This window comes from Saccoglossus kowalevskii, chromosome 2 (assembly GCF_978046115.1).
Source record: "Saccoglossus kowalevskii chromosome 2, keSacKowa6.1, whole genome shotgun sequence".
Lineage (NCBI taxonomy): Eukaryota > Metazoa > Hemichordata > Enteropneusta > Harrimaniidae > Saccoglossus > Saccoglossus kowalevskii.
In genome coordinates, this window is record NC_140642.1 from 3,822,659 (window position 1) to 3,849,236 (window position 26,578).

The 26,578-nt window shown below is 36.9% G+C and overlaps 1 protein-coding gene across 1 annotated transcript in view; it reads left to right on the forward strand.

Moving 5' to 3' along the window:
- LOC144349509 (uncharacterized) overlaps nt 1-26,578 on the forward strand; it is a 123,285-nt gene that overhangs the window by 2,542 nt on the left and 94,165 nt on the right. Inside the window, exons 2-3 of the mRNA XM_085507935.1 lie at nt 11,466-11,569; nt 14,140-14,190. Of these exons, the coding sequence (XP_085364061.1) occupies nt 11,466-11,569; nt 14,140-14,190 (155 nt within the window). The remainder of the gene's footprint in view (nt 1-11,465; nt 11,570-14,139; nt 14,191-26,578) is intronic.

The following is a 26,578-nucleotide window of genomic DNA, read 5'->3' on the forward strand; positions in this document are numbered from 1 at the left end:
ATGTAACTCTATAGGCACATATTTCTATGTAACTATAGGCACATATTTCTATGTAACTCTATAGGCATATATTTCTATGTATATTTATAGGCATATATTTCTATGTAACTCTATAGGCATATATTTCTATGTATATCTATAGGCATATATTTCTATGTAACTCTATAGGCATATATTTCTATGTATCTCTATAGGCATATATTTCTATGTAACTCTATAGGCATATATTTCTATGTATATCTATAGGCATATACATATATTTCTATGTATCTCTATAGGCATATATTTCTATGTAACTCTATAGGCATATATTTCTATGTAACTCTATAGGCATATATTTCTATGTAACTCTATAGGCATATATTTCTATGTATCTCTATAGGCATATATTTCTATGTATCTCTATAGGCATATATTTCTATGTATATCTATAGGCATATATTTCTATGTATATCTATAGACATATACATATATTTCTATGTATCTCTATAGGCATATATTTCTATGTAACTCTATAGGCATATATTTCTATGTATCTCTATAGGCATATATTTCTATGTATCTCTATAGGCATATATTTCTATGTATATCTATAGGCATATATTTCTATGTATATCTATAGGCATATACATATATTTCTATGTATCTCTATAGGCATATATTTCTATGTAACTCTATAGGCATATATTTCTATGTAACTCTATAGGCATATATTTCTATGTAACTCTATAGGCATATATTTCTATGTATCTCTATAGGCATATATTTCTATGTATCTCTATAGGCATATATTTCTATGTATATCTATAGGCATATATTTCTATGTATCTCTATAGGCATATACATATATTTCTATGTATCTCTATAGGCATATATTTCTATGTAACTCTATAGGCATATATTTCTATGTAACTCTATAGGCATATATTTCTATGTAACTCTATAGGCATATATTTCTATGTATCTCTATAGGCATATATTTCTATGTATCTCTATAGGCATATATTTCTATGTATATCTATAGGCATATATTTCTATGTATCTCTATAGGCATATACATATATTTCTATGTATCTCTATAGGCATATATTTCTATGTAACTCTATAGGCATATATTTCTATGTAACTCTATAGGCATATATTTCTATGTAACTCTATAGGCATATATTTCTATGTATCTATAGGCATATATTTCTATGTATATCTATAGACATATACATATATTTGATGTACATGTATCTAAATACATCATGATTTGCTTCAGTTATCATATATTGTCAGTCAAAACATTATTCCAGACTAATGTGAAATGTGTAATCATTTCATATGTCATACATGTAGGACTGTGTTAGCTTTAGAATTATCGACAACATTACATGTGATTAGTGGTTCATCTCCCATTTGCAACAGACAGGTTACAAATGAGGTAAATCACAACCACTCAATCAATGGCTACATCATATAAACCACTGACATTATCTCCATGAGTTATGAGTCTAATTGATCTGTATTATGTAACCATTATTTTTATTCTCTTATTGATAACTACAATTTATCACAATGACAATATTTCTATAATTCTTAATAGCACATATGGCATGCCTTACAAAACCTTTCTTCAATCTTACAGCTTGTTCTATTTATATTTATTTAGAAAACAAAAGATTATGACTTATTTTGAGTTATTTTTACTCCTTGTTTGACCGATTTGTTAAAGTGATTGTGATAAAAACATGTAACTAATGAAGGATTGATTTGATAATGGACAGATGTGATTTACATTTAAGTATGATTATACAGTACGAGGTAATGGCCTGCTAATGTTAATTAATATGTGGGTCGTTTAAATCATATCAATTATTTTTTTAAGAGTTTGCACAGTGTTTCCTTCTGTCATATTGGGACATACCAATTCTGAATGAGGACTTGTGTTTATTTAAATGTTCATCTGTATGCAGTAGCGCTACTGTTTTTCTATTACTGCCCTTGAGTGGAGTGTTATCAGCTGTAATGATAGGCTTAGTGCTGCTCTCAGGAAAAATTAATAGCTTTTCTATCAAAAAAAGCGTCAACTGACACTTGGGTATTACCAATGCATATTTTACTATGCAACTCGGAAAGTACTTGGTCACATTAACCTCTGCTGGGTGTCAGTTGATATATGACTGATTTAGCATCTTTTTCCATACTACATGTATGTAGGCTATTCATAGTAACCTTATAGTATAAAACTATCGAAAGAGGTAGAGGTAAGTGAGTGGGGTTGTTCCCATTATGGATTATCATTCATAATTTACATATCGATCACATGTACCGGTAGTTCTTGATTATCAGTCGTAACAATGTATTGTACAGGCAGTTTCTTTTAATTTGTTTTAAGTCTGCCAAAGTCCACTAAATATGTAATGGAAAAGCCTTTCCTCCTTCTCCCACTTACTAACATTTAGTGGGGATATAAAGCTTTACTACAACAAGATGTTTATTAACAAAGTGACAATAGCCAGTACTATTGTCTGTCCTTCACAAGGAGTTTCTTTGTGCCAAACTGTTTTACTTTTATACAGTAATAAATTCTATCTGATAATGTTCACATATATCTCAGAGTTAAACACAGAACTCAAGTCAAGACCAGCCTTCTGAGCTGTAACTATCCTATGTCGACATTGGGTTAATCTGTTCAAACATCTTTTCCAACAGTTGGTTAAAATTAACTGTGGGTCGAACCCTATGTTTTGCTACATGTGTGAACACCCCAATAAGCAGGAAATCTCCAATAGCTAATGTACATATGCTACTGAAAATTCATATTGAGGAATTCCCACTGTACAAAGAGATTTGTTTGCCTTCTAATAATTAGTGTGATTACATATGTACAAGTAACCAGTCATTCTAGTATTGTAACCTAAGCAATTACTACAGTACGTTACAATCATATAGTGTGATTACATATGTACAAGTAACCAGTCATTCTAGTATTGTAACCTAAGCAATTACTACAGTACGTTACAATCATATAGTGTGCTTTCTTTGCTGCTTTTTATAAAAGACTTTCTTTCAGTAAAGAAAAGCCATTGTTTGAGAGGTCGAGCTAGGCATTGCTTCTATTATAAATGCCTAAATCATTGAAATAAGGCATATTGTTTGAACCCAATTTTACTGTATGGAACATTAGTGCTGCTCTATTATAGAAGAGAGATCGCATCATGCTTTATCGACGTGTTTAATTGTCAAATTGAAGACCTTTTTAAAGTTACACCAAGCATATTGCCATCCGATTGGCTGTAATGCTAACAGTTGCTTTATATTTCAGAATGTTCCATCAATAATGAAACCGGTGCTAAAAGTATGTCACTTTAGATATTGCTTGTATGTAATGTACGAGCATATGTCTTGTACCCAGACGTATTATAACCACCTTTGTGCAAGTCATTTGTGGTCTATGAATCAATCGCCCAACACAGACATTCTTTTCTTTTTTAACAGACTGAGTTTCTCGTATTGAATGTCTTCTCACGGTGAATGGCGAATAGTTTCTGTTTCTGAGGACGTTTGTGTCATCAAATGAACCTTAATACATGTATAAAAAAGCTTTATTTATTAAATGTTACACATTGAACATATTTTTTTTGTGGTTCAATATCTCAATACACAACAAAAATTAAAATTCCATCATGTTTACAATTTTCCTTGGAACAAGATGTATAACTTTGCTTGAATAGTGTTTTCCAATTAACACAATAATGTAAACTGTTTAATTTCATCGCTGCAAATGTTCTTAATTTGATGAATTAAAGCTGCCTCATGTTTTTTATGTTATATCAAATATTTTGATCCAGAATGTAGTCAATGGGAAATTATTTCTATTTAGTCAAAATTTGGCCGAGGAAAATAACAGCTTCAAAAGGTTGAGGGAAGGAAAACTTTTCCGTGATTCCTTGTTCTAAAGAATCCTAGTGAAACTGCTACAAAATGTCAGGATTTCTGTGGACTAGTGTAATCCATGAAAACTTGTCACAGGAAAAATTATAGCAGCTTACAATATATCCTATTTACACGTTTTTGTCAACTGTAATTTTAAGTTCAATGTAAGTTCAAGGAAATTATCTTTTTTATAACCATTAATATTGGTTATGATATTTATTTGATTGCTGGTAATATGTTTCATAGAACAAATCAGATTTTGAAAAGGACTACTGTAAAATCTGTATTAGAAACCGCGGCTTCAATTAAAATGGCATAATGCAATGGAAAGGATGCAGCTTTTATTAGAGCATCTACACATATGAGAAATGGTGAATTTTTGGTTCTCAATTATTCAGAAAGAATGGGTGCGACTTCTATTAGGGATGCGGCTTCTAAGATTTTACGGTACTTTCAATTTTAAATTATGTGAATTCTACTTGTTAAGGGAAATTTGTTGTGGCTTTGAGCATTTGAGGATCCATATTTAAGATGGTGAGTCAGTGATTTTTGTAAAATTTTGTCTTTGCAAAGTCCATTGCTCATAAGAATTTCTTGTGTTGGTTAGAGGAAGATAGTTAGTGTGGTTTCTGTTTCCTTTATTTGTTTGTTTGATATTGTCACATTTGGTTTTGACAAATATTTAAGTTGTTATTTATATACATCGTCTGAGGCTTGTGTATTTCATAAGGAAGAATCATGCTGTCTATCTAGGCAGTGATTTCACCTCTATATAGTGTAGTGTTACGAGGGTCGTACTAATATGTCTTACTGTGAAAGTTAATGACAGTGTAGACAGACACATAAATCAGTGAATATTATGACCATGGTTATTTGTCTTGGATGATAGCACACACATTGTAGTTGTGCTAATTTAAGTCAAATGTATATGTCTTTAACTTAGGCCACATTAATTTCAAAGAATAAAAGGACAATATACCTTTATTCATGTTACCCTTATTACCCTTATGTCATGTCATAAAACAGAACTTGACCAAACACCATTGGAAATTTTAATGTCAAAATGCCAAAATGATGCAAGTTTTATGGTGTTTTATGGCCAGGGTAATGATAATTTTAAATGTAGTAGTATGGGGTCAGGCCAGGGTAATGTTAATTTTAAATGTAGTAATATGGTGTTAAGCCAGGGTAACGTTCCATACAGTCATATGGTGGTAGGCCCAGGTAATGTTGCATATAATTGTATGGTGTTAAACCAGGGTAATGTTACATTAGTCTTATGGTGGTAGGCCCAGGTAATGTTGCATATAATTGTATGGTGTTAAACCAGGGTAATGTTACATTAGTCTTATGGTGGTAGGCCCAGGTAATGTTGCATGTAATTGTATGGTGTTAAGCCAGGGTAATGTTACATTAGTCATATGGTGGTAGGCCCAGGTAACGCTGCATATAATTGTATGGTGTTAAGCCAGGGTAACGTTACATTAGTCATATGGTGGTAGGCCCAGGTAATGTTGCATATAATTGTATGGTGTTAAGCCAGGGTAATGTTACATTAGTCATATGGTGGTAGGTGCAGGTAATGCTGCATATAATTGTATGGTGTTAAGCCAGGGTAACGTTACATTAGTCTTATGGTGTTAGGACAGGTAATGTTGCATTTAATCGTATGGTGTTAAGCCAGGGTAATGTTACATTAGTCTTATGGTGATAGGCCCAGGTAATGTTGCATATAATTGTGTGGTGTTAAGCCAGGGTAATGTTACATTAGTCTTATGGTGTTAGGACAGGTAATGTTGCATTTAATCGTATGGTGTTAAGCCAGGGTAATGTTACATCAGTCTTATGGTGGTAGACCCAGGCCCAGGTAATGTTTCATTTAATCGTATGGTGTTAAGCCAGGGTAACGTTACATTAGTCTTATGGTGGTAGGCGCAGGTAATGTTGCATATAATTGTATGGTGTTAAGCCAGGGTAATGTTACATTAGTCTTATGGTGGTAGGTGCAGGTAATGTTGCATATAATTGTATGGTGTTAAGCCAGGGTAATGTTACATTAGTCTTATGGTGGTAGGTGCAGATAATGTTGCATATAATTGTATGGTGTTAAGCCAGGGTAATGTTACACTAGTCTTATGGTGGTAGGCACAGGTAATGCTGCATATAATTGTATGGTGTTAAGCCAGGGTAATGTTGCATTAGTCTTATGGTGGTAGGCGCAGGTAATGTTGCATATAATTGTATGGTGTTAAGCCAGGGTAATGTTACATTAGTCATATGGTGGTAGGCCCAGGTAATGTTGCATGTAATTGTATGGTGTTAAGCCAGGGTAATGTTACATTAGTCTTATGGTGGTAGGGGCAGGTAATGTTGCATATAATTGTATGGTGTTAAGCCAGGGTAATGTTACATTAGTTATATGGTGGTAGGCGCAGTTAATGCTGCATATAATTGTATGGTGTTAAGCCAGGGTAATGTTACATTAGTCATATGGTGGTAGGCGCAGGTAATGTTGCATTTAATTGTATGGTGTTAAGCCAGGGTAATGTTACATTAGTCATATAGTGGTATGCCCAGGTAATGTTGCATTTAATTGTATGGTGTTAAGCCAGGATAATGTTACATTAGTCATATGGTGGTAGGCCCAGGTAATGCTGCATACATTTGTATGGTGTTAAGCCAGGGTAATGTTACATTAGTCATATGGTGGTAGGTCCAGGTAATGTTGCATTTAATCGTATGGTGTTAAGCCCCAGGTAATGTTGCATATAATCGTATGGTGTTAAGCCAGGGTAATGTTACATTAGTCTTATGGTGGTAGGCGCAGGTAATGTTGCACTTAATTGTATGGTGTTCAGCCAGGTTAATGTTCCATGTAGTCATTTTATAATGCAAGAATATTAAGTTTTCAATCATCACTCAATGCATTACATTGATACACTGAAAGATAGAGACTGCTTGTAGAAGTGAACAAAACATAAACAAAGATAATGTTTTTCACCAAAAATGGCAAAAATTCGATCACAGAAATCGGCATTCACATTGGGTAATACGACGAGGCAAAACCAATGAGTACATCTATTTTGGTCTAATATTGTGAAATACATTAGGAAATTATAATTGCTACTATCTACACGTACATCTAGTATCAACAACACTAAAATAACTACTTTATTAGTTTGATATTGTACTTCATCACATGAATAATGTCACATATACTGGGTGATATGATACATTACAGATTACACTATTTGACATCACATGCATAACTTCCCAACTTTTTTTCAATATATATACTTTCTAAAGGTTGTCTCGAGCTTTTGGGTTTAAATACCGTCTGATAACTATGGGCTGTGGTAAAAATGGTTCATTTTGGCAAGCTCAGAGTTTATTTTCAGAAATGTTACTCACTCCCCCCAAAAAATATGTTGAAATTAACAAAATACCCTATTGACTTGGATCAAATATCACGACTGAACAGAATTGTGATTACTGCCTACAGCTCGAATTGATACAAAACTCAGGTAATGTTGCATATAATCGTATGGTGTTAAGCCAGGGTAATGTTACATTAGTCTTATGGTGGTAGGCGCAGGTAATGTTGCACTTAATTGTATGGTGTTCAGCCAGGTTAATGTTCCATGTAGTCATTTTATAATGCAAGAATATTAAGTTTTCAATCATCACTCAATGCATTACATTGATACACTGAAAGATAGAGACTGCTTGTAGAAGTGAACAAAACATAAACAAAGATAATGTTTTTCACCAAAAATGGCAAAAATTCGATCACAGAAATCGGCATTCACATTGGGTAATACGACGAGGCAAAACCAATGAGTACATCTATTTTGGTCTAATATTGTGAAATACATTAGGAAATTATAATTGCTACTATCTACACGTACATCTAGTATCAACAACACTAAAATAACTACTTTATTAGTTTGATATTGTACTTCATCACATGAATAATGTCACATACACTGGGTGATATGATACATTACAGATTACACTATTTGACATCACATGCATAACTTCCCAACTTTTTTTCAATATATATACTTTCTAAAGGTTGTCTCGAGCTTTTGGGTTTAAATACCGTCTGATAACTATGGGCTGTGGTAAAAATGGTTCATTTTGGCAAGCTCAGAGTTTATTTTCAGAAATGTTACTCACTCCCCCCAAAAAATATGTTGAAATTAACAAAATACCCTATTGACTTGGATCAAATATCACGACTGAACAGAATTGTGATTACTGCCTACAGCTCGAATTGATACAAAACTCAGTCTGTAATCTTGATAACGTCAAATATGGGTTTATATATAAATAACCAATCCTAACAATTTTGTGTACTTACAAATGAAACCACCTAAAACATGGTAGGCCAGGGTAATATCACATTTATGTAATTGAAACCACCTAAAACATGGTAGGCCAGGGTAATATCACATTTGGCGATATGGTGGTAGGCCAGGGTAATGTTACATTTATGTAATTGAAACCACCTAAAACATGGTAGGCCAGGGTAATATCACATTTATGTAAATGAAACCACCTAAAACATGGTAGGCCAGGGTAATATCACATTTATGTAAATGAAACCACCTAAAACATGGTAGGCTAGGGTAATATCACATTTATGTAATTGAAACCACCTAAAACATGGTAGGCCAGGGTAATATCACATTTATGTAATTGAAACCACCTAAAACATGGTAGGCCAGGGTAATATCACATTTATGTAATTGAAACCACCTAAAACATGGTAGGCCAGGGTAATATCACATTTATGTAATTGAAACCTTCTAAAACATGGTAGGCCAGGGTAATATCACATTTATGTAATTGAAACCACCTAAAACATGGTAGGCCAGGGTAATATCACATTTATGTAATTGAAACCACCTAAAACATGGTAGGCCAGGGTAATATCACATTTATGTAATTGAAACCACCTAAAACATGGTAGGCCAGGGTAATATCACATTTATGTAATTGAAACCACCTAAAACATGGTAGGCCAGGGTAATATCACATTTATGTAATTGAAACCACCTAAAACATGGTAGGCCAGGGTAATATCACATTTATGTAATTGAAACCTTCTAAAACATGGTAGGCCAGGGTAATATCACATTTATGTAATTGAAACCACCTAAAACATGGTAGGCCAGGGTAATATCACATTTATGTAATTGAAACCACCTAAAACATGGTAGGCCAGGGTAATATCACATTTATGTAATTGAAACCACCTAAAACATGGTAGGCCAGGGTAATATCACATTTATGTAATTGAAACCACCTAAAACATGGTAGGCCAGGGTAATATCACATTTATGTAATTGAAACCACCTAAAACATGGTAGGCCAGGGTAATATCACATTTATGTAATTGAAACCACCTAAAACATGGTAGGCCAGGGTAATATCACATTTATGTAATTGAAACCACCTAAAACATGGTAGGCCAGGGTAATATCACATTTATGTAATTGAAACCACCTAAAACATGGTAGGCCAGGGTAATATCACATTTATGTAATTGAAACCACCTAAAACATGGTAGGCCAGGGTAATATCACATTTATGTAATTGAAACCACCTAAAACATGGTAGGCCAGGGTAATATCACATTTATGTAATTGAAACCACCTAAAACATGGTAGGCCAGGGTAATATCACATTTATGTAATTGAAACCACCTAAAACATGGTAGGCCAGGGTAATATCACATTTATGTAATTGAAACCACCTAAAACATGGTAGGCCAGGGTAATATCACATTTATGTAATTGAAACCACCTAAAACATGGTAGGCCAGGGTAATATCACATTTATGTAATTGAAACCACCTAAAACATGGTAGGCCAGGGTAATATCACATTTATGTAATTGAAACCACCTAAAACATGGTAGGCCAGGGTAATATCACATTTATGTAATTGAAACCACCTAAAACATGGTAGGCCAGGGTAATATCACATTTATGTAATTGAAACCACCTAAAACATGGTAGGCCAGGGTAATATCACATTTATGTAATTGAAACCACCTAAAACATGGTAGGCCAGGGTAATATCACATTTATGTAATTGAAACCACCTAAAACATGGTAGGCCAGGGTAATATCACATTTATGTAATTGAAACCACCTAAAACATGGTAGGCCAGGGTAATATCACATTTATGTAATTGAAACCTTCTAAAACATGGTAGGCCAGGGTAATATCACAATTATGTAAATGAAACCACCTAAAACATGGTAGGCCAGGGTAATATCACATTTATGTAATTGAAACCTTCTAAAACATGGTAGGCCAGGGTAATATCACAATTATGTAAATGAAACCACCTAAAACATGGTAGGCCAGGGTAATATCACATTTATGTAATTGAAACCTTCTAAAACATGGTAGGCCAGGGTAATATCACAATTATGTAAATGAAACCACCTAAAACATGGTAGGCCAGGGTAATATCACATTTATGTAATTGAAACCACCTAAAACATGGTAGGCCAGGGTAATATCACATTTATGTAATTGAAACCTTCTAAAACATGGTAGGCCAGGGTAATATCACATTTATGTAATTGAAACCTTCTAAAACATGGTAGGCCAGGGTAATATCACATTTAATCAAGTAGTGGTAGGCCGGGGTAATGTTACATTTAATAATATGGTGGTAGGCCAGGGTAATGTTACATTTAATCAAATTGTGGTAGGCTGGGGGTAATGTTACATTTCATCGTATGGTGGTAGGCCGGGGTAATGTTACATTTAATCAAATAGTGATAAGCCAGGGTAATGTTACATTTCATCATATGGTGGTAGGCCGGGTTAATGTTACATTTCATCATATGGTGGTAGGCCGGGTTAATGTTACATTTCATCATATGGTGGTAGGCCGGGTTAATGTTGTATTTAATTATATGGGGGTAGGTCAGGGTAGTGTTACATTCAATCAAATAATGATTTTATGTAATTGAAACCTTCTAAAACATGGTAGGCTAGGGTAATATCACATTTATGTAATTGAAACCTTCTAAAACATGGTAGGCTAGGGTAATATCACATTTATGTAATTGAAACCTCCTAAAACATGGTAGGTTAGGGTAATATCACATTTGGTGATATGGTAGTTGGTCTGGGTAGTGTTATATAATCAAATAGTGGCAGGCCAGGGTAATGTTAATTTTTATGGTATGGTATTAGGCCATGGTAGTGTTACATTCAATCAAATAGTGGTAGGACTGAGTAATGTTACATTTTGTCATATACGGTAATAGTAGGCCAGGATAATGACATGTTAATTAATGACATGTTGTTTGACCTGGGTAATAATTAGTAATCATAACTCTTTAGTTCAAGTTGATTAAATTTTGCTAGTGTAAAAAGTTCTTTTGAATATAAGCATGGACATGTGAATGTGTGGAGGATAGTATGTCCTTGAATCTCAAACTGTTTAGTGTCTTGATAAGTAGTTGTACAAAATGTATAAGTAAATTATTTTAATATTTTGTTTTCCTATCACAGGTTGAAAACATTATCTGAGCATGGTCCACCACTCATTCATTTAACTAGCTATGTAAGTACAACTGCATTAAGATGTATGGAAGAACAATCAAGACCAGCATGTGGTAAGATATGTAATGTAAATAAAAGGTGTAATAATTATCATTTTAATTGTCAATGATTATTCATAAAATGTGACTGATTAGGCCAAAAGCAATAGATTTATTTTGGGTCGGCACATACCTGAGATTGAAAGGTTCATTTCACACCTTGTGTGTGTGTGTGTGTGTGGTTTTGTATACAGATAGATAATATTACTCAATATTTCAATATTTATAAAGCAATTGAAATACAGGTAAGACAGGTAACTTTCCAGTTTGGCTGTGGGTGCAAATTGGCCTTGGGTGGAGGTTTTCACTCAAACATACCACTAGGATGTAGCATGAACTTTTTGAACATGAACTCCCACCTTTACACTGGAAGTTGAGAGGGTTAAACAACCTCTGGTCAAAACTTACCAATGTCAAGTTACCAATCCAATCCCAGCTACCAATATGGGTAATTTTTTGACAACCATAGATGCATTTGATAAAAATCTGAAACTCTGAAGTGCATGTTCATGTTCAATATTGGACACTGAACTAATGGTTTTTGTATTCTTTGTATTTCTTAAACAATTTAGTTTATTTGTGTCAAACTTGTCAACCATTCTTGTGTTGCTGTGATAGTGATCATATATCATGCATTTAGTAACATAGCACATGTCCATAATAGTTGTATGACTGCAGTGAATTCTACATTGATATCACTGTGCACACAACATTTTTTTCTGCATGATAAATTGATGAATTTCCTAATATCTATTACCGGTAAAATCACAAGTCTTGCCCAGCAAAGGTGTGAATACAGTTTGTTTTTGTACTTTCTGAACGTCTTGTGATTTTCAAAGATTGAGTGAAATATTACAACCGCTAGTAGACAAAATTAAACAAAAATTGTTATATTGTATTTAGTCTCAGGTCAAGGCAGATGTATTTGCATTGTCAGGGATCAAGACACTGTGACATAAGTTTGTTTATTTTCACAGCAGTTGTGGCTATTTATAACATGGTTTTCAAATTAGTTGATTTTGAGCCATAAGACAGTAAGATACAGTAGTACTTCAACCGAGCATATGTCACCACAGACACAAATCTTAATGAATGACAACATATTTTATTAGATGTATAAGAGTGGCAGTTAAAGCTTCATTTATCCATCGTCCATCCATTGTTGATTAAAATAAACTGAGCCAGCTCTGCTATCTTTTATTTGAATTATTCATGCATATTTTTAAACAGATTGATAAACATGGTTACTGAATTTTGTGATAAAATAGCCCAAAATGCAGCAACAGACTTAACATGATATGATTCACAGTGAGACATTTTTAGTCCCCGTTCGGACAAAGTCCGAAAACAGGGACTTATAATTCGGTGTCCGTCCGTGCGTCCGTTCGGAGTCATATCTCAGAATCCCTTGGACCAATTCCGTTCATTCTTTGCATGTGCCTAGTACTTTATGGTGGGACATATGCACATGCAGTGGTTAAGCGATTCGATTCAAAATGGCCGACTGGCAGCCATCATGTCCATGATGATTTATTTCACAATTGGATCAAAGATGGCCGACTGGTAGCCATCTTGTTTTTTGAAAATGTTGTATTTTGGACATGCTTTGTCAGTTGTCATTCAAACTTGGTACATAGATTATACATGTTAGGATACACGTCCATGACGATTTATTTTGCAATTGGATCAAAGATGGTCGACTGGCAGGCATCTTGTTTTTGTTTTTTTATGCGGTATCTTGGACGTGCTCGGCCAGTTTTCATTCAAATTTGGCACATACATGTACTTTATACATGCTAGGATGCATGTCCATGACAATTTGTTTCAAAATCTGGTCAAGGATGGCCGATTGACAGCCATCTGACTTTTTGGCCTTACTACTATATTTCCACAATTTATGTACCATTTTCATTCATATTTGGCACATACATCATACATATCAGTGTGTTTCATAATCAGATCAAAGATGGCTGAATAATGGCTGTTTTTATTTTGGCCATATTACTATGACACGAAACACGTGTTTTGATGTAAATAAACAATCTGTTGTATATGCCACTTGGAACTCAAGTTTCAAGGACACGCTCGCGACAACCCCTTCGCTTTAATATGACGAGCACAAAGAGAACTTAATGGGGACTGTGTCATTTCAATGACTTGTATTTTATAACAGAACATGGTGATTAGCAGAGACATAGGCGTCAATGTGTTAAGCTGCCAGATTGGTACTGCATTTGTAATGCTGCTTTTAAAGCTTGAGCTTTTCTGAATGAATATCAAGCCAACCTATTAATGTCAATATCATACAGCCAGCTGTGTATCATGCGATTGAGATTATGCATAAAATATGTATATATAAACCTTAAATGGGTTATTGCAGTTAGACATTGTTAGTGATTTGTGGCAATCTTGGTCGTAATTTAAGAATCACTTCTGATCCCATCATATATACATGTATGTGTAAGAAGTCAGTGTGATTCTCGTAGCTCAGTGTGATTGATACAAGGGTAAATTATAACACATCTACATGATAGACATGTTAACACATGCTTTATAGTATATTGTAATAATTTGTTTTGTTGCAGACACTTCTTCTCAAACTGATGACAAGGGACATTTTCGAGCTAAGTACCCAGGTTTGTTAACTTATCAGGATTTGTACTATCTTCTGAATGCTTCTTAACTCTAGACATTAATATTGTATTCTGAAATGATGCTATTGGTGTATAAACCTTAGACATAAGTGGCCTCTAAGATTTCTGTATTGGTGTATAAACCTTAGACATAAGTGGCCTCCAAGATTTCTGTATTGGTGTATAAACCTTTGACATAAGTGGTCTCTAAGATTTCTGTATTGGTGTATAAACCTTAGACATAAGTCGTCTCTAAGATTTCTGTATTGGTGTATAAACCTTAGACATAAGTGGCCTCTAAGATTTCTGTATTTGCAGCAGTAGACACGCTGATGGGGTTAAATGATACACTATTTTTGGGAGGCAAAAATAAGTCTTGCGGCTTACTTACTTACTTACTAATGATACCTCGGCAGCCATTTGTGTCTAGCTGCTGACTCTTTTAACGATACCTCGGCAGCCGTTTGTGTCTAGTGACTGACTCTCTTAACAATACCTCGGCAGCCATTTGTGTCTAGCAGCTGACTCTATTAATGATACCTCGGCAGCCATTTGTGTCTAGCGACTGACTCTCTTAACAATACCTCGGCAGCTATTTGTGTCTAGCGGCTGACTCTCTTAATGATATCTCAGCAGCCATTTGTGTCTAGCGACTGACTCTCTTAACAATACCTCGGCAGCCATTTGTGTCTAGCGACTGACTCTCTTAATGATACCTCGGCAGCCATTTGTGTCTAGCGGCTGACTCTCTTAACAATACCTCGGCAGCCGTTTGTGTCTAGTGACTGACTCTCTTAACAATACCTCGGCAGCCATTTGTGTCTAGCGACTGACTCTCTTAATGATACCTCGGCACCATTTGTGTCTAGTGACTGTCTCTCTTAACGATACCTCGGCAGCCATTTGTGTCTAGCAGCTGACTCTCTTAACGATATCTCAGCAGCCATTTGTGTCTAGCGACTGACTCTCTTAACGATACCTCTGCTGTGAACATGAATATATTTGGTGGAAAGTCAATGGATGAGCAATTGTTTTTTTTTTTTTGGGGGGGGGGGTTGTGCACTGATTGAAGGTTCATGCACAGTAATGCTGGATATTAATTATTATAAAATTGTTATGACAACCCGTTCAATAACACAAAGACGATAATAACACAGCTTCAGCTGATTATGTAATTAGCATGATACGAGACTGCAGCCATATCTTTATGTACTGGTTAGGAGGATATGAGACTTCAGCCATATCATTATGTACTGGTTAGGAAGATATGAGACTGCAGCCATATCATTATGTACTGGTTAGGAGGATATGAGACTGCAGCCATATCATTATGTACTGGTTAGGAAGATATGAGACTTCAGCCATATCATTATGTGCTGGTTAGGAGGATATGAGACTGCAGGCATATCATGTACTGGTTAGGAGGATATGAGACTGCAGCCATATCATTATGTACTGGTTAGGAGGATATGAGGCTGCAGCCATATCATTATGTACTGGTTAGGAGGATATGAGACTGCAGCCATATCATTATGTACTGGTTAGGAGGATATGAGACTTCAGCCATATCATTATGTACTGGTTAGGAGGATATGAGACTGCAGCCATATCATTATGTACTGGTTAGGCGGATATGAGACTGCAGCCATATCATTATGTACTGGTTAGGAGGATATGAGACTGCAGCCATATCATTATGTACTGGTTAGGAGGATATGAGACTGCAGCCATATCATTATGTACTGGTTAGGAGGATATGAGACTGCAGCCATGTCATTATGTACTGGTTAGGAGGATATGAGACTGCAGCCATATCATTATGTACTGGTTAGGAGGATATGAGACTGCAGCCATATCATTATGTACTGGTTAGGAGGATATGAGACTGCAGCCATATCATTATGTACTGGTTAGGAGGATATGAGACTGCAGCCATATCATTATGTACTGGTTAGGAGGATATGAGACTGCAGCCATATCATTATGTACTGGTTAGGAGGATATGAGACTGCAGCCATATCATTATGTACTGGTTAGGAGGATATGAGACTGCAGCCATATCATTATGTACTGGTTAGGAGGATATGAGACTGCAGCCATATCATTATGTACTGGTTAGGAGGATATGAGACTGCAGCCATATCATTATGTACTGGTTAGGAAGATATGAGACTTCAGCCATATCATGTGCTGGTTAGGAGGATATGAGACTGCAGGCATATCATTATGTACTGGTTAGGAGGATATGAGACTGCAGCCATATCATTATGTACTGGTTAGGAGGATATGAGACTGCAGCCATATCATTATGTACTGGTTAGGAGGATATGAGACTGCAGCCATATCATTATGTACTGGTTAGGAGGATATGAGACTGCAGCCATATCATTATGTACTGGTTAGGAGGATATGAGACTGCAGCCATATCATTATGTACTGGTTAGGAGGATATGAGACTGCAGCCATATCATTATGTACTGGTTAGGAGGATATGAGACTTCAGCCATATCATTATGTACTGGTTAGGAAGATATGAGACTGCAGCCATATCATTATGTGCTGGTTAGGAGGATATGAGACCGCAGCCATATCATTATGTACTGGTTAGGAGGATATGAGACTGCAGCCATATCATTATGTACTGGTTAGGAGGATATGAGACTGCAGCCATATCATTATGTACTGGTTAGGAGGATATGAGACTGCAGCCATATCATTATGTACTGGTTAGGAAGATATGAGACTGCAGCCATATCATTATGTACTGGTTAGGAGGATATGAGACTGCAGCCATATCATTATGTGCTGGTTAGGAGGATATGAGACTGCAGCCATATCATTATGTACTGGTTAGGAGGATATGAGACTGCAGCCATATCATTATGTACTGGTTAGGAGGATATGAGACTTCAGCCATATCATTATGTACTGGTTAGGAGGATATGAGACTGCAGCCATATCATTATGTACTGGTTAGGAAGATATGAGACTGCAGCCATATCATTATGTGCTGGTTAGGAGGATATGAGACTGCAGCCATATCATTATGTGCTGGTTAGGATATGAGACTGCAGCCATATCATTATGTACTGGTTAGGAGGATATGAGACTGCAGCCATATCATTATGTACTGGTTAGGAGGATATGAGACTGCAGCCATATCATTATGTACTGGTTAGGAGGATATGAGACTGCAGCCATATCATTATGTACTGGTTAGGAGGATATGAGACTGCAGCCATATCATTATGTACTGGTTAGGAGGATATGAGACTGCAGCCATATCATTATGTACTGGTTAGGAGGATATGAGACTGCAGCCATATCATTATGTACTGGTTAGGAGGATATGAGACTGCAGCCATATCATTATGTACTGGTTAGGAGGATATGAGACTGCAGCCATATCATTATGTACTGGTTAGGAGGATATGAGACTGCAGCCATATCATTATGTACTGGTTAGGAGGATATGAGACTTCAGCCATATCATTATGTACTGGTTAGGAAGATATGAGACTGCAGCCATATCATTATGTGCTGGTTAGGAGGATATGAGACTGCAGCCATATCATTATGTACTGGTTAGGAGGATATGAGACTGCAGCCATATCATTATGTACTGGTTAGGAGGATATGAGACTTCAGCCATATCATTATGTACTGGTTAGGAGGATATGAGACTGCAGCCATATCATTATGTACTGGTTAGGAAGATATGAGACTGCAGCCATATCATTATGTACTGGTTAGGAGGATATGAGACTGCAGCCATATCATTATGTGCTGGTTAGGAGGATATGAGACTGCAGCCATATCATTATGTACTGGTTAGGAGGATATGAGACTGCAGCCATATCATTATGTACTGGTTAGGAGGATATGAGACTTCAGCCATATCATTATGTACTGGTTAGGAGGATATGAGACTTCAGCCATATCATTATGTACTGGTTAGGAGGATATGAGACTTCAGCCATATCATTATGTGTACTGGTTAGGAGGATATGAGACTGCAGGCATTAAATCAATATGAAACATAAATTCACTACAGGTATGTAAAGCAATGTACAATCATTCTCCCCTATAAAATATATCAGTTATTCAGCTCCATGGTAATATATTGAAATAGACGTATGCTATGTAATAGTCTACTTGTGTATTAGTGTTTATTATAATCAGAACAAATTACTAATATGTCATTGTATGACATCTTTTATGTAATATTGTTTACATAATTCTTTATACTACTGCCTTGGAATATATATATTTATATTTGATATGACAAGTAGGTTAAATAAGCAATTATGAACCCTATCAATCTATAGAATATTGGGGGAATCAAATAAGGCCACTGTGCCTTTTATTGGCCAAAGGGAAGTAACATTGCCCTAGCTTGTTTCACAGCCAACATATTTGTACCTGAATTGTGTTAAGCTCTACTCTGGCTGGTCTCTAAGAGTTGGCTCAAGCGGTACTTTGTTTACCAAGTTTACGACGACGTCAAAAGATCGACGTCGGATAAAAAAATTAATTCCTTTAGTTTTTTCAACCCCCACCCCCCACGGGTGGGTGTAAAAAGACTTTACAAATGCACCTCATTTGACACACATATTTACACTTGAACCAAACCATTTTCACGTCTTGGATGTTTGTTTGTTTTCATTTTCTGTTATTTCTGTTCATGATTGGATAGAAAAAAAAAACGAATTACAAATACTCCAAGATTTGTTTTGACTTCATTTAAAAATAAAATCGTTTTTGTAGGATGGAAATTTTTTGAGGTCAACCCCCCCCCCCCCAAACTAAACATCCGACATCGATCTTTTGACGTCATCCCTAAGAGGTTTTGACTAACTATAAGCTAAATATCTTGACATTTTACTTTATGTGGTTGCCCTTGTGTTGAGAAGAAAATGGCTGACGCACTCATGTGGTGGTGGTGATGGAAAAGTCACATGGTTGTTGTTTCTACCCCATCAATGTTGTTTCTACCCCATCAATGTTGTTTCTACCCCATCAATGTTGTTTCTACCCCATCAATGTTGTTTCTACCCCATCAATGTTGTTTCTATCCCATCAATGTTGTTTCTACCCCATCAATGTTGTTTCTACCCCATCAATGACAGTATTATCTTGTATCTTGTTTTCGTTCTTTTCTAGTCATGTTTATGATTGCTTTGCTGTCCTTGACGTCATGCATTTGCATGTCCAAGGGGAAAACATCATTCGTCTTGGTTCTTCCAACATATTGGGAATTCAGACACCCCTATCATATCTCTGGTTTAAGGTAGCGAGAAAGGAAATTTTCACTTGCAGTCTCAAATTGCAGTCTCATCCTTGGTTTCCAAAAGATCGAAATTGCAAAATAACGTTGCTTTAATTAGTGTTTTAAAACGCTAGCAGAAAAGACTACAACTGCCATTTCGTGGATATTTGCATAATGTTTATCTTTGGAACAGTTTAAATGATAACATCTTATCTGTATACTCTGTTGTTGACAATTCTGATATAACGGGTGATAAGCTTCCAGTTGCAAACAATGCTTGTTTATCTAACGTCTATTGTCAGCATCATTGTCAGTCGAGACTTCGTCGAAGAAACATGGTAGTCCGGGCATACAGTACTCATTTCGCCCAACCTTCCGCTTTTACATCGACCGCTTAATTACCAACCATGCGGTCTTGTCCGACCGGAAACCGTCCGCGTTTTAATCACGTTTTTTTTTGCTCGTTCGCTCATTGAAACACCGACCGCTCGCCCAAACACTGATCACTGACACATGAGTGGTCGAAATGGTAGTTTTAATAGTAAAGTGTGAACATACAACTCGTATTAACTATTATTAAATTTCGAACGACACTTCAAATCTAATAGTTGCATGACATTTGTATCGTGAAAGCAACTGAACTGGGACCTCTTGTTGCATGTTTTGGGTGCTTGTTCTAGATGTAATATTTTAAATTATTTTAATGAGACAGTTACGTAAAAAAAACATAGGTAACTCATTTTGACAGATCAGAGAAACGAGGAAATGTTATTGATTAGTTCCAAAAATAATGATACCACTGAATCCACACATTTTCAAAAATAAGTCACGATCGTTGAATGAGTTCACATTCTATACCGTATATGAACCGTAAAAGTATTCCCACAAAAAATACTTTTGACAAAAAAACGGCCACATGCCCTGAAAAAATCGAACAGAGCTTGACATGTATAAATAATTTATTGAGCTTAAAAAACGTGTCAAATTTAGTTAAAGCCATAAATATTTGGTGGCCAGTCGATGAACAATTCAAAACTCAGGATTCACACGGAAGTCCTTCAGCGCTGAAAATCATCGACCCTCCTCTGGTTTACTTTATTTCACAACTTGCAGAGAAAACTGATTCGCCGTGGAGGACTCTAAAGTATCTCAGCCTAGTATTTTCTTTTTGAACTGAGGTCAAATTCCATCCGTTTGTCAAAATATACCGATGTTTTTCAGCTAATAATTTTGAAGCCTGTCACAGCACAAAAACACTATGAATCAACGTCGGAAATTGGATGGTACGACGACCCTCACTTAGCGTCAAATATGCTTTGTTACAACATCATTGATTGGCTGAAAGTCACATGATCGGAGCACGACCTGGGTTACAGAACCATATTTGTCCGTATTATCAACAGGACCTCGCAAAAGAACCACACCCACATTTTCAATCTTTTTTAGAGCGGAAGTTGCCAACAAATGTCAAAAAACTCGTGAATTTCATGGATTCGAATAAACAAACGCAAGCGATTGATAAGAATGATTGATTATTAATATTTCCCCAGATGTTCATCGAATTTTTATTTTTTTTTATTTCAAGGTAAGAAATGGCTAGTTGAAGTTGCGTCTTCAATGTGGCTGTTTCACCACGAACAACTCTAGCTCTGTTTTATTAGATCTCTTATCAGAAAGACTTGAAGGATTAGCTTGTTTGTAAACTGTCAGCGTGTACAGTAGGACAGAAATGTTTGTCAGAGGATTATCCCTCGTTGTTCGTTTGCATAACAATGGAAAACCCGAACGTTCCTGGAGTACGGACTCAAATGCCAGCAGTTTTCTTCATTTTTCACACTCGAGCTTAAAATTATTCATTATCTGACACTCTTTATGAGTTCTATGATATCAGTGGTTAATATGTTTGGCCATTTTTAGTGTATATTTATATTAATGCAGCAGATCTACAGTGTTTTATTAACCAAAACGGTTTTTCGCATTTTTCTCGAGTTGAAGTTTTGATTGAGTACGACTCATTGGGACCGCCGCCAAATCAAGTGCGTTCGAACTTGGATATTCATACTCGCAGTTATCTTTCATAAGATAATGATGGTGCGAAATATGTCTGGGTTTTTAAAGAAAATGCTTTGTCACAGAATAATAGTCTGTTAAAGGTGCCAAGTATGAAATAATTTTGGGACAAAAAAACAAACCTGCGTAGAAATCGGAATAATAGGTCTTTTGATTACCGTGGACACATTTCAATGGACTTGATTACAACAAATTACTTGTGGTATTCTCTGATTGGTTGACATTTTAAAAATATTATTCAATACTACGTTTGTCACTAATTCCGTTTGACATTTCTGTATTCGTGAATGACACTTTAAGGCTATTTTTAACATTCCACGTCGGTGTGTTTTGTTTATTGCAGTGATGGCGGCAGAACTATTCTGGTCAGTTGCGTGGACTACAGGGAAAAAGATGGACTGATTTTTATCGGGCCTAAGCATAAGGCATTTCCTTTTGGCCGATAGAGCACTGTATTATACATATAATCCAAGGCAGTAGTTAAAAGGAAAATGACAAGTTGTCTCCTACAGTCTCTCAAGGAGTCTGTGGTAACAATATTTTGTCAAAACAACCATGTGATCAACCTTGTTTATATGGGTGTTTAGCATGTGCAAACAAAATTTAAGTTTCGCTTCGAGGAGATTGTTTGTGGATACTTTCCTCCAACTGTTTTTAAACACCAAAGTGTTCAAACAGGCAGAACTGGTCACATACTGAGCATGGGCCAATTTTCAGCATTTTGCTAGGGAGTTCAGAGGAGGATTTCAGCATTTTGCTAGGGAGTTCAGAGGAGGATTTCAGCATTTTGCTAGGGCATTCAGAGGAGGATTTCAGTATTTTGCTAGGGCATTCAGAGGAGGATTTCAGTATTTTGCTAGGGAGTTCAGAGGATTTCAGCATTTTGCCAGGGTGTTCAGAGGAGGATTTCAGCATTTTGCTAGGGCGTTCAGAAGAGGATTTCAGCATTTTGCTAGGGTGTTCAAAGGAGGATTTCAGCATTTTGCTAGGGAGTTCAGAGGAGGATTTCAGCATTTTGCTAGGGAGTTCAGAGGAGTATTTCAGCATTTTGCTAGGGAGTTCAGAGGAGGATTTCAGTATTTTGCTAGGGAGTTCAGAGGAGGATTTCAGCATTTTGCTTGGGCATTCAGAGGAGGATTTCAGTATTTTGCTAGGGAGTTCAGAGGATTTCAGCATTTTGCCAGGGAGTTCAGAGGAGGATTTCATCATTTTGCTAGGGAGTTCAGAGGAGGATTTCAGCTTTCTGCTAGGGAGTTCAGAGGAGGATTTCATCATTTTGCTAGGGAGTTCAAAGGAGGATTTCAGCTTTCTGCTAGGGAGTTCAGAGGAGGATTTCAGCATTTTGCTAGGGAGTTCAGAGGAGGATTTCAGCATTTTGCTGGGGAGTTCAGAGGAGGATTTCAGCATTTTTCTAGGGTGTTCAGAAGAGGATTTCAGCATTTTGCCAGGGAGTTCAGAGGAGGATTTCAGCATTTTGCTAGGGCGTTCAGAAGAGGATTTCAGCATTTTGCTCGGGTGTTCAGAGGAGGATTTCAGCATTTTGCTAGAGAGTTCAGAGGATTTAAGCATTTTGCTAGGGAGTTCAGAGGAGTATTTCAGCATTTTGCTAGGGAGTTCAGAGGAGGATTTCAGTATTTTGCTAGGGAGTTCAGAGGAGGATTTCAGCATTTTGCTTGGGCATTCAGAGGAGGATTTCAGTATTTTGCTTGGGCATTCAGAGGAGGATTTCAGTATTTTGCTAGGGCATTCAGAGGAGGATTTCAGTATTTTGCTAGGGAGTTCAGAGGATTTCAGCATTTTGCCAGGGTGTTCAGAGGAGGATTTCAGCATTTTGCTAGGGCGTTCAGAAGAGGATTTCAGCATTTTGCTAGGGTGTTCAAAGGAGGATTTCAGCATTTTGCTAGGGAGTTCAGAGGAGGATTTCAGCATTTTGCTAGGGAGTTCAGAGGAGTATTTCAGCATTTTGCTAGGGAGTTCAGAGGAGGATTTCAGTATTTTGCTAGGGAGTTCAGAGGAGGATTTCAGCATTTTGCTTGGGCATTCAGAGGAGGATTTCAGTATTTTGCTAGGGAGTTCAGAGGATTTCAGCATTTTGCCAGGGAGTTCAGAGGAGGATTTCATCATTTTGCTAGGGAGTTCAGAGGAGGATTTCAGCTTTCTGCTAGGGAGTTCAGAGGAGGATTTCATCATTTTGCTAGGGAGTTCAAAGGAGGATTTCAGCTTTCTGCTAGGGAGTTCAGAGGAGGATTTCAGCATTTTGCTAGGGAGTTCAGAGGAGGATTTCAGCATTTTGCTGGGGAGTTCAGAGGAGGATTTCAGCATTTTTCTAGGGTGTTCAGAAGAGGATTTCAGCATTTTGCCAGGGAGTTCAGAGGAGGATTTCAGCATTTTGCTAGGGCGTTCAGAAGAGGATTTCAGCATTTTGCTCGGGTGTTCAGAGGAGGATTTCAGCATTTTGCTAGAGAGTTCAGAGGATTTAAGCATTTTGCTAGGGAGTTCAGAGGAGTATTTCAGCATTTTGCTAGGGAGTTCAGAGGAGGATTTCAGTATTTTGCTAGGGAGTTCAGAGGAGGATTTCAGCATTTTGCTTGGGCATTCAGAGGAGGATTTCAGTATTTTGCTTGGGCATTCAGAGGAGGATTTCAGTATTTTGCTAGGGAGTTCAGAGGATTTCAGCATTTTGCCAGGGAGTTCAGAGGAGGATTTCATCATTTTGCTAGGGAGTTCAGAGGATTTCAGCTTTCTGCTAGGGAGTTCAGAGGAGGATTTCAACATTTTGCTAGGGAATTCAGAGGAGGATTTCAGCTTTCTGCTAGGGAGTTCAGAGGAGGATTTCAGCATTTTGCTAGGGAGTTCAGAGGAGGATTTCAGCATTTTGCTAGGGAGTTCAGAGGAGGATTTCAGCATTTTTCTAGGGTGTTCAGAAGAGGATTTCAGCATTTTTCTAGCGTGTTCAGAGGAGGATTTCAGCATTCTGCTAGGGAGTTCAGAGGAGGATTTCAGCATTTTGCTAGGGCGTTCAGAAGAGGATTTCAGCATTTTGCTAGGGTGTTCAAAGGAGGATTTCAGCATTTTGCTAGGGAGTTCAGAGGAGGATTTCAGCATTTTGCTAGGGAGTTCAGAGGAGTATTTCAGCATTTTGCTAGGGAGTTCAGAGGAGGATTTCAGTATTTTGCTAGGGAGTTCAGAGGAGGATTTCAGCATTTTGCTTGGGCATTCAGAGGAGGATTTCAGTATTTTGCTAGGGAGTTCAGAGGATTTCAGCATTTTGCCAGGGAGTTCAGAGGAGGATTTCAGCATTTTGCTAGGGAGTTCAGAGGAGGATTTCAGCTTTCTGCTAGGGAGTTCAGAGGAGGATTTCATCATTTTGCTAGGGAGTTCAAAGGAGGATTTCAGCTTTCTGCTAGGGAGTTCAGAGGAGGATTTCAGCATTTTGCTAGGGAGTTCAGAGGAGGATTTCAGCATTTTGCTGGGGAGTTCAGAGGAGGATTTCAGCATTTTTCTAGGGTGTTCAGAAGAGGATTTCAGCATTTTGCCAGGGAGTTCAGAGGAGGATTTCAGCATTTTGCTAGGGCGTTCAGAAGAGGATTTCAGCATTTTGCTCGGGTGTTCAGAGGAGGATTTCAGCATTTTGCTAGAGAGTTCAGAGGATTTAAGCATTTTGCTAGGGAGTTCAGAGGAGGATTTCAGTATTTTGCTAGGGAGTTCAGAGGAGGATTTCAGCATTTTGCTTGGGCATTCAGAGGAGGATTTCAGTATTTTGCTTGGGCATTCAGAGGAGGATTTCAGTATTTTGCTAGGGAGTTCAGAGGATTTCAGCATTTTGCCAGGGAGTTCAGAGGAGGATTTCATCATTTTGCTAGGGAGTTCAGAGGATTTCAGCTTTCTGCTAGGGAGTTCAGAGGAGGATTTCAACATTTTGCTAGGGAGTTCAGAGGAGGATTTCAGCTTTCTGCTAGGGAGTTCAGAGGAGGATTTCAGCATTTTGCTAGGGAGTTCAGAGGAGGATTTCAGCATTTTGCTAGGGAGTTCAGAGGAGGATTTCAGCATTTTTCTAGGGTGTTCAGAAGAGGATTTCAGCATTTTTCTAGGGTGTTCAGAGGATTTCAGCATTCTGCTAGGGAGTTCAGAGGAGGATTTCAGCATTTTTCTAGGGTGTTCAGAAGAGGATTTCAGCATTTTTCTAGGGTGTTCAGAGGAGGATTTCAGCATTCTGCTAGGGAGTTCAGAGGATTTCAGCATATTGCTAGGGAGTTAAGAGGAGGATTTCAGCATTTTTCTAGGTGGCACTTGCAGCTTCAGGCAAGTCTAATCATCTATAATTGTTGTATAATGATTTATCATTAATCTCATGAATGGGAACCATGATTACTTTCTATCTCACTACTACAATTTAATTTGATGAGAATATACAATGGGATATAGGTTATTATATTAACTCGTTTATTTAATTAAGTTCCACAATACACAAGCATTGTCCATTACTTCGATATAGAATGATTCTGAATGGGCATGACCAGTTGCTGGCACTTAGAATTCTCAATCTGGAAAAAACATTTGCTTGTAATTTTTGAGCAAGTTTGTCAACTTACTACCCAAATACTTCTGAGACTAGTAATATTAGTTTCAATCTTTTGTATAAAGATTCAAATACATTCAAGATTAGTAATATTGTCCTTGACCTTTATACCACGAGTCAAATGTAGGTGAAAGAAGGGGGTAGTTTTGATAGCATGCCTGATGTAATCATGAATTAAACAAATAAATAACTTTGTGAACATAGTTCACATTCCATTACTGATATATCTGTGCCCTATATACTTGTACCTAGTCAGCTGCCTTTATTGATATGTACATGTCAGTGCCCCACATACTTGTACCTAGTCAGCTGCCTTTACTATACATGTCAGTGCCCCACATACTTGTACCTAGTCAGTTGCCTTTATTGACATGTACATGTCAGTGCCCCACATACTTGTACCTAGTCAGTTGCCTTTATTGATATGTACATGTCAGTGCCCCACATACTTGTACCTAGTCAGTTGCCTTTAT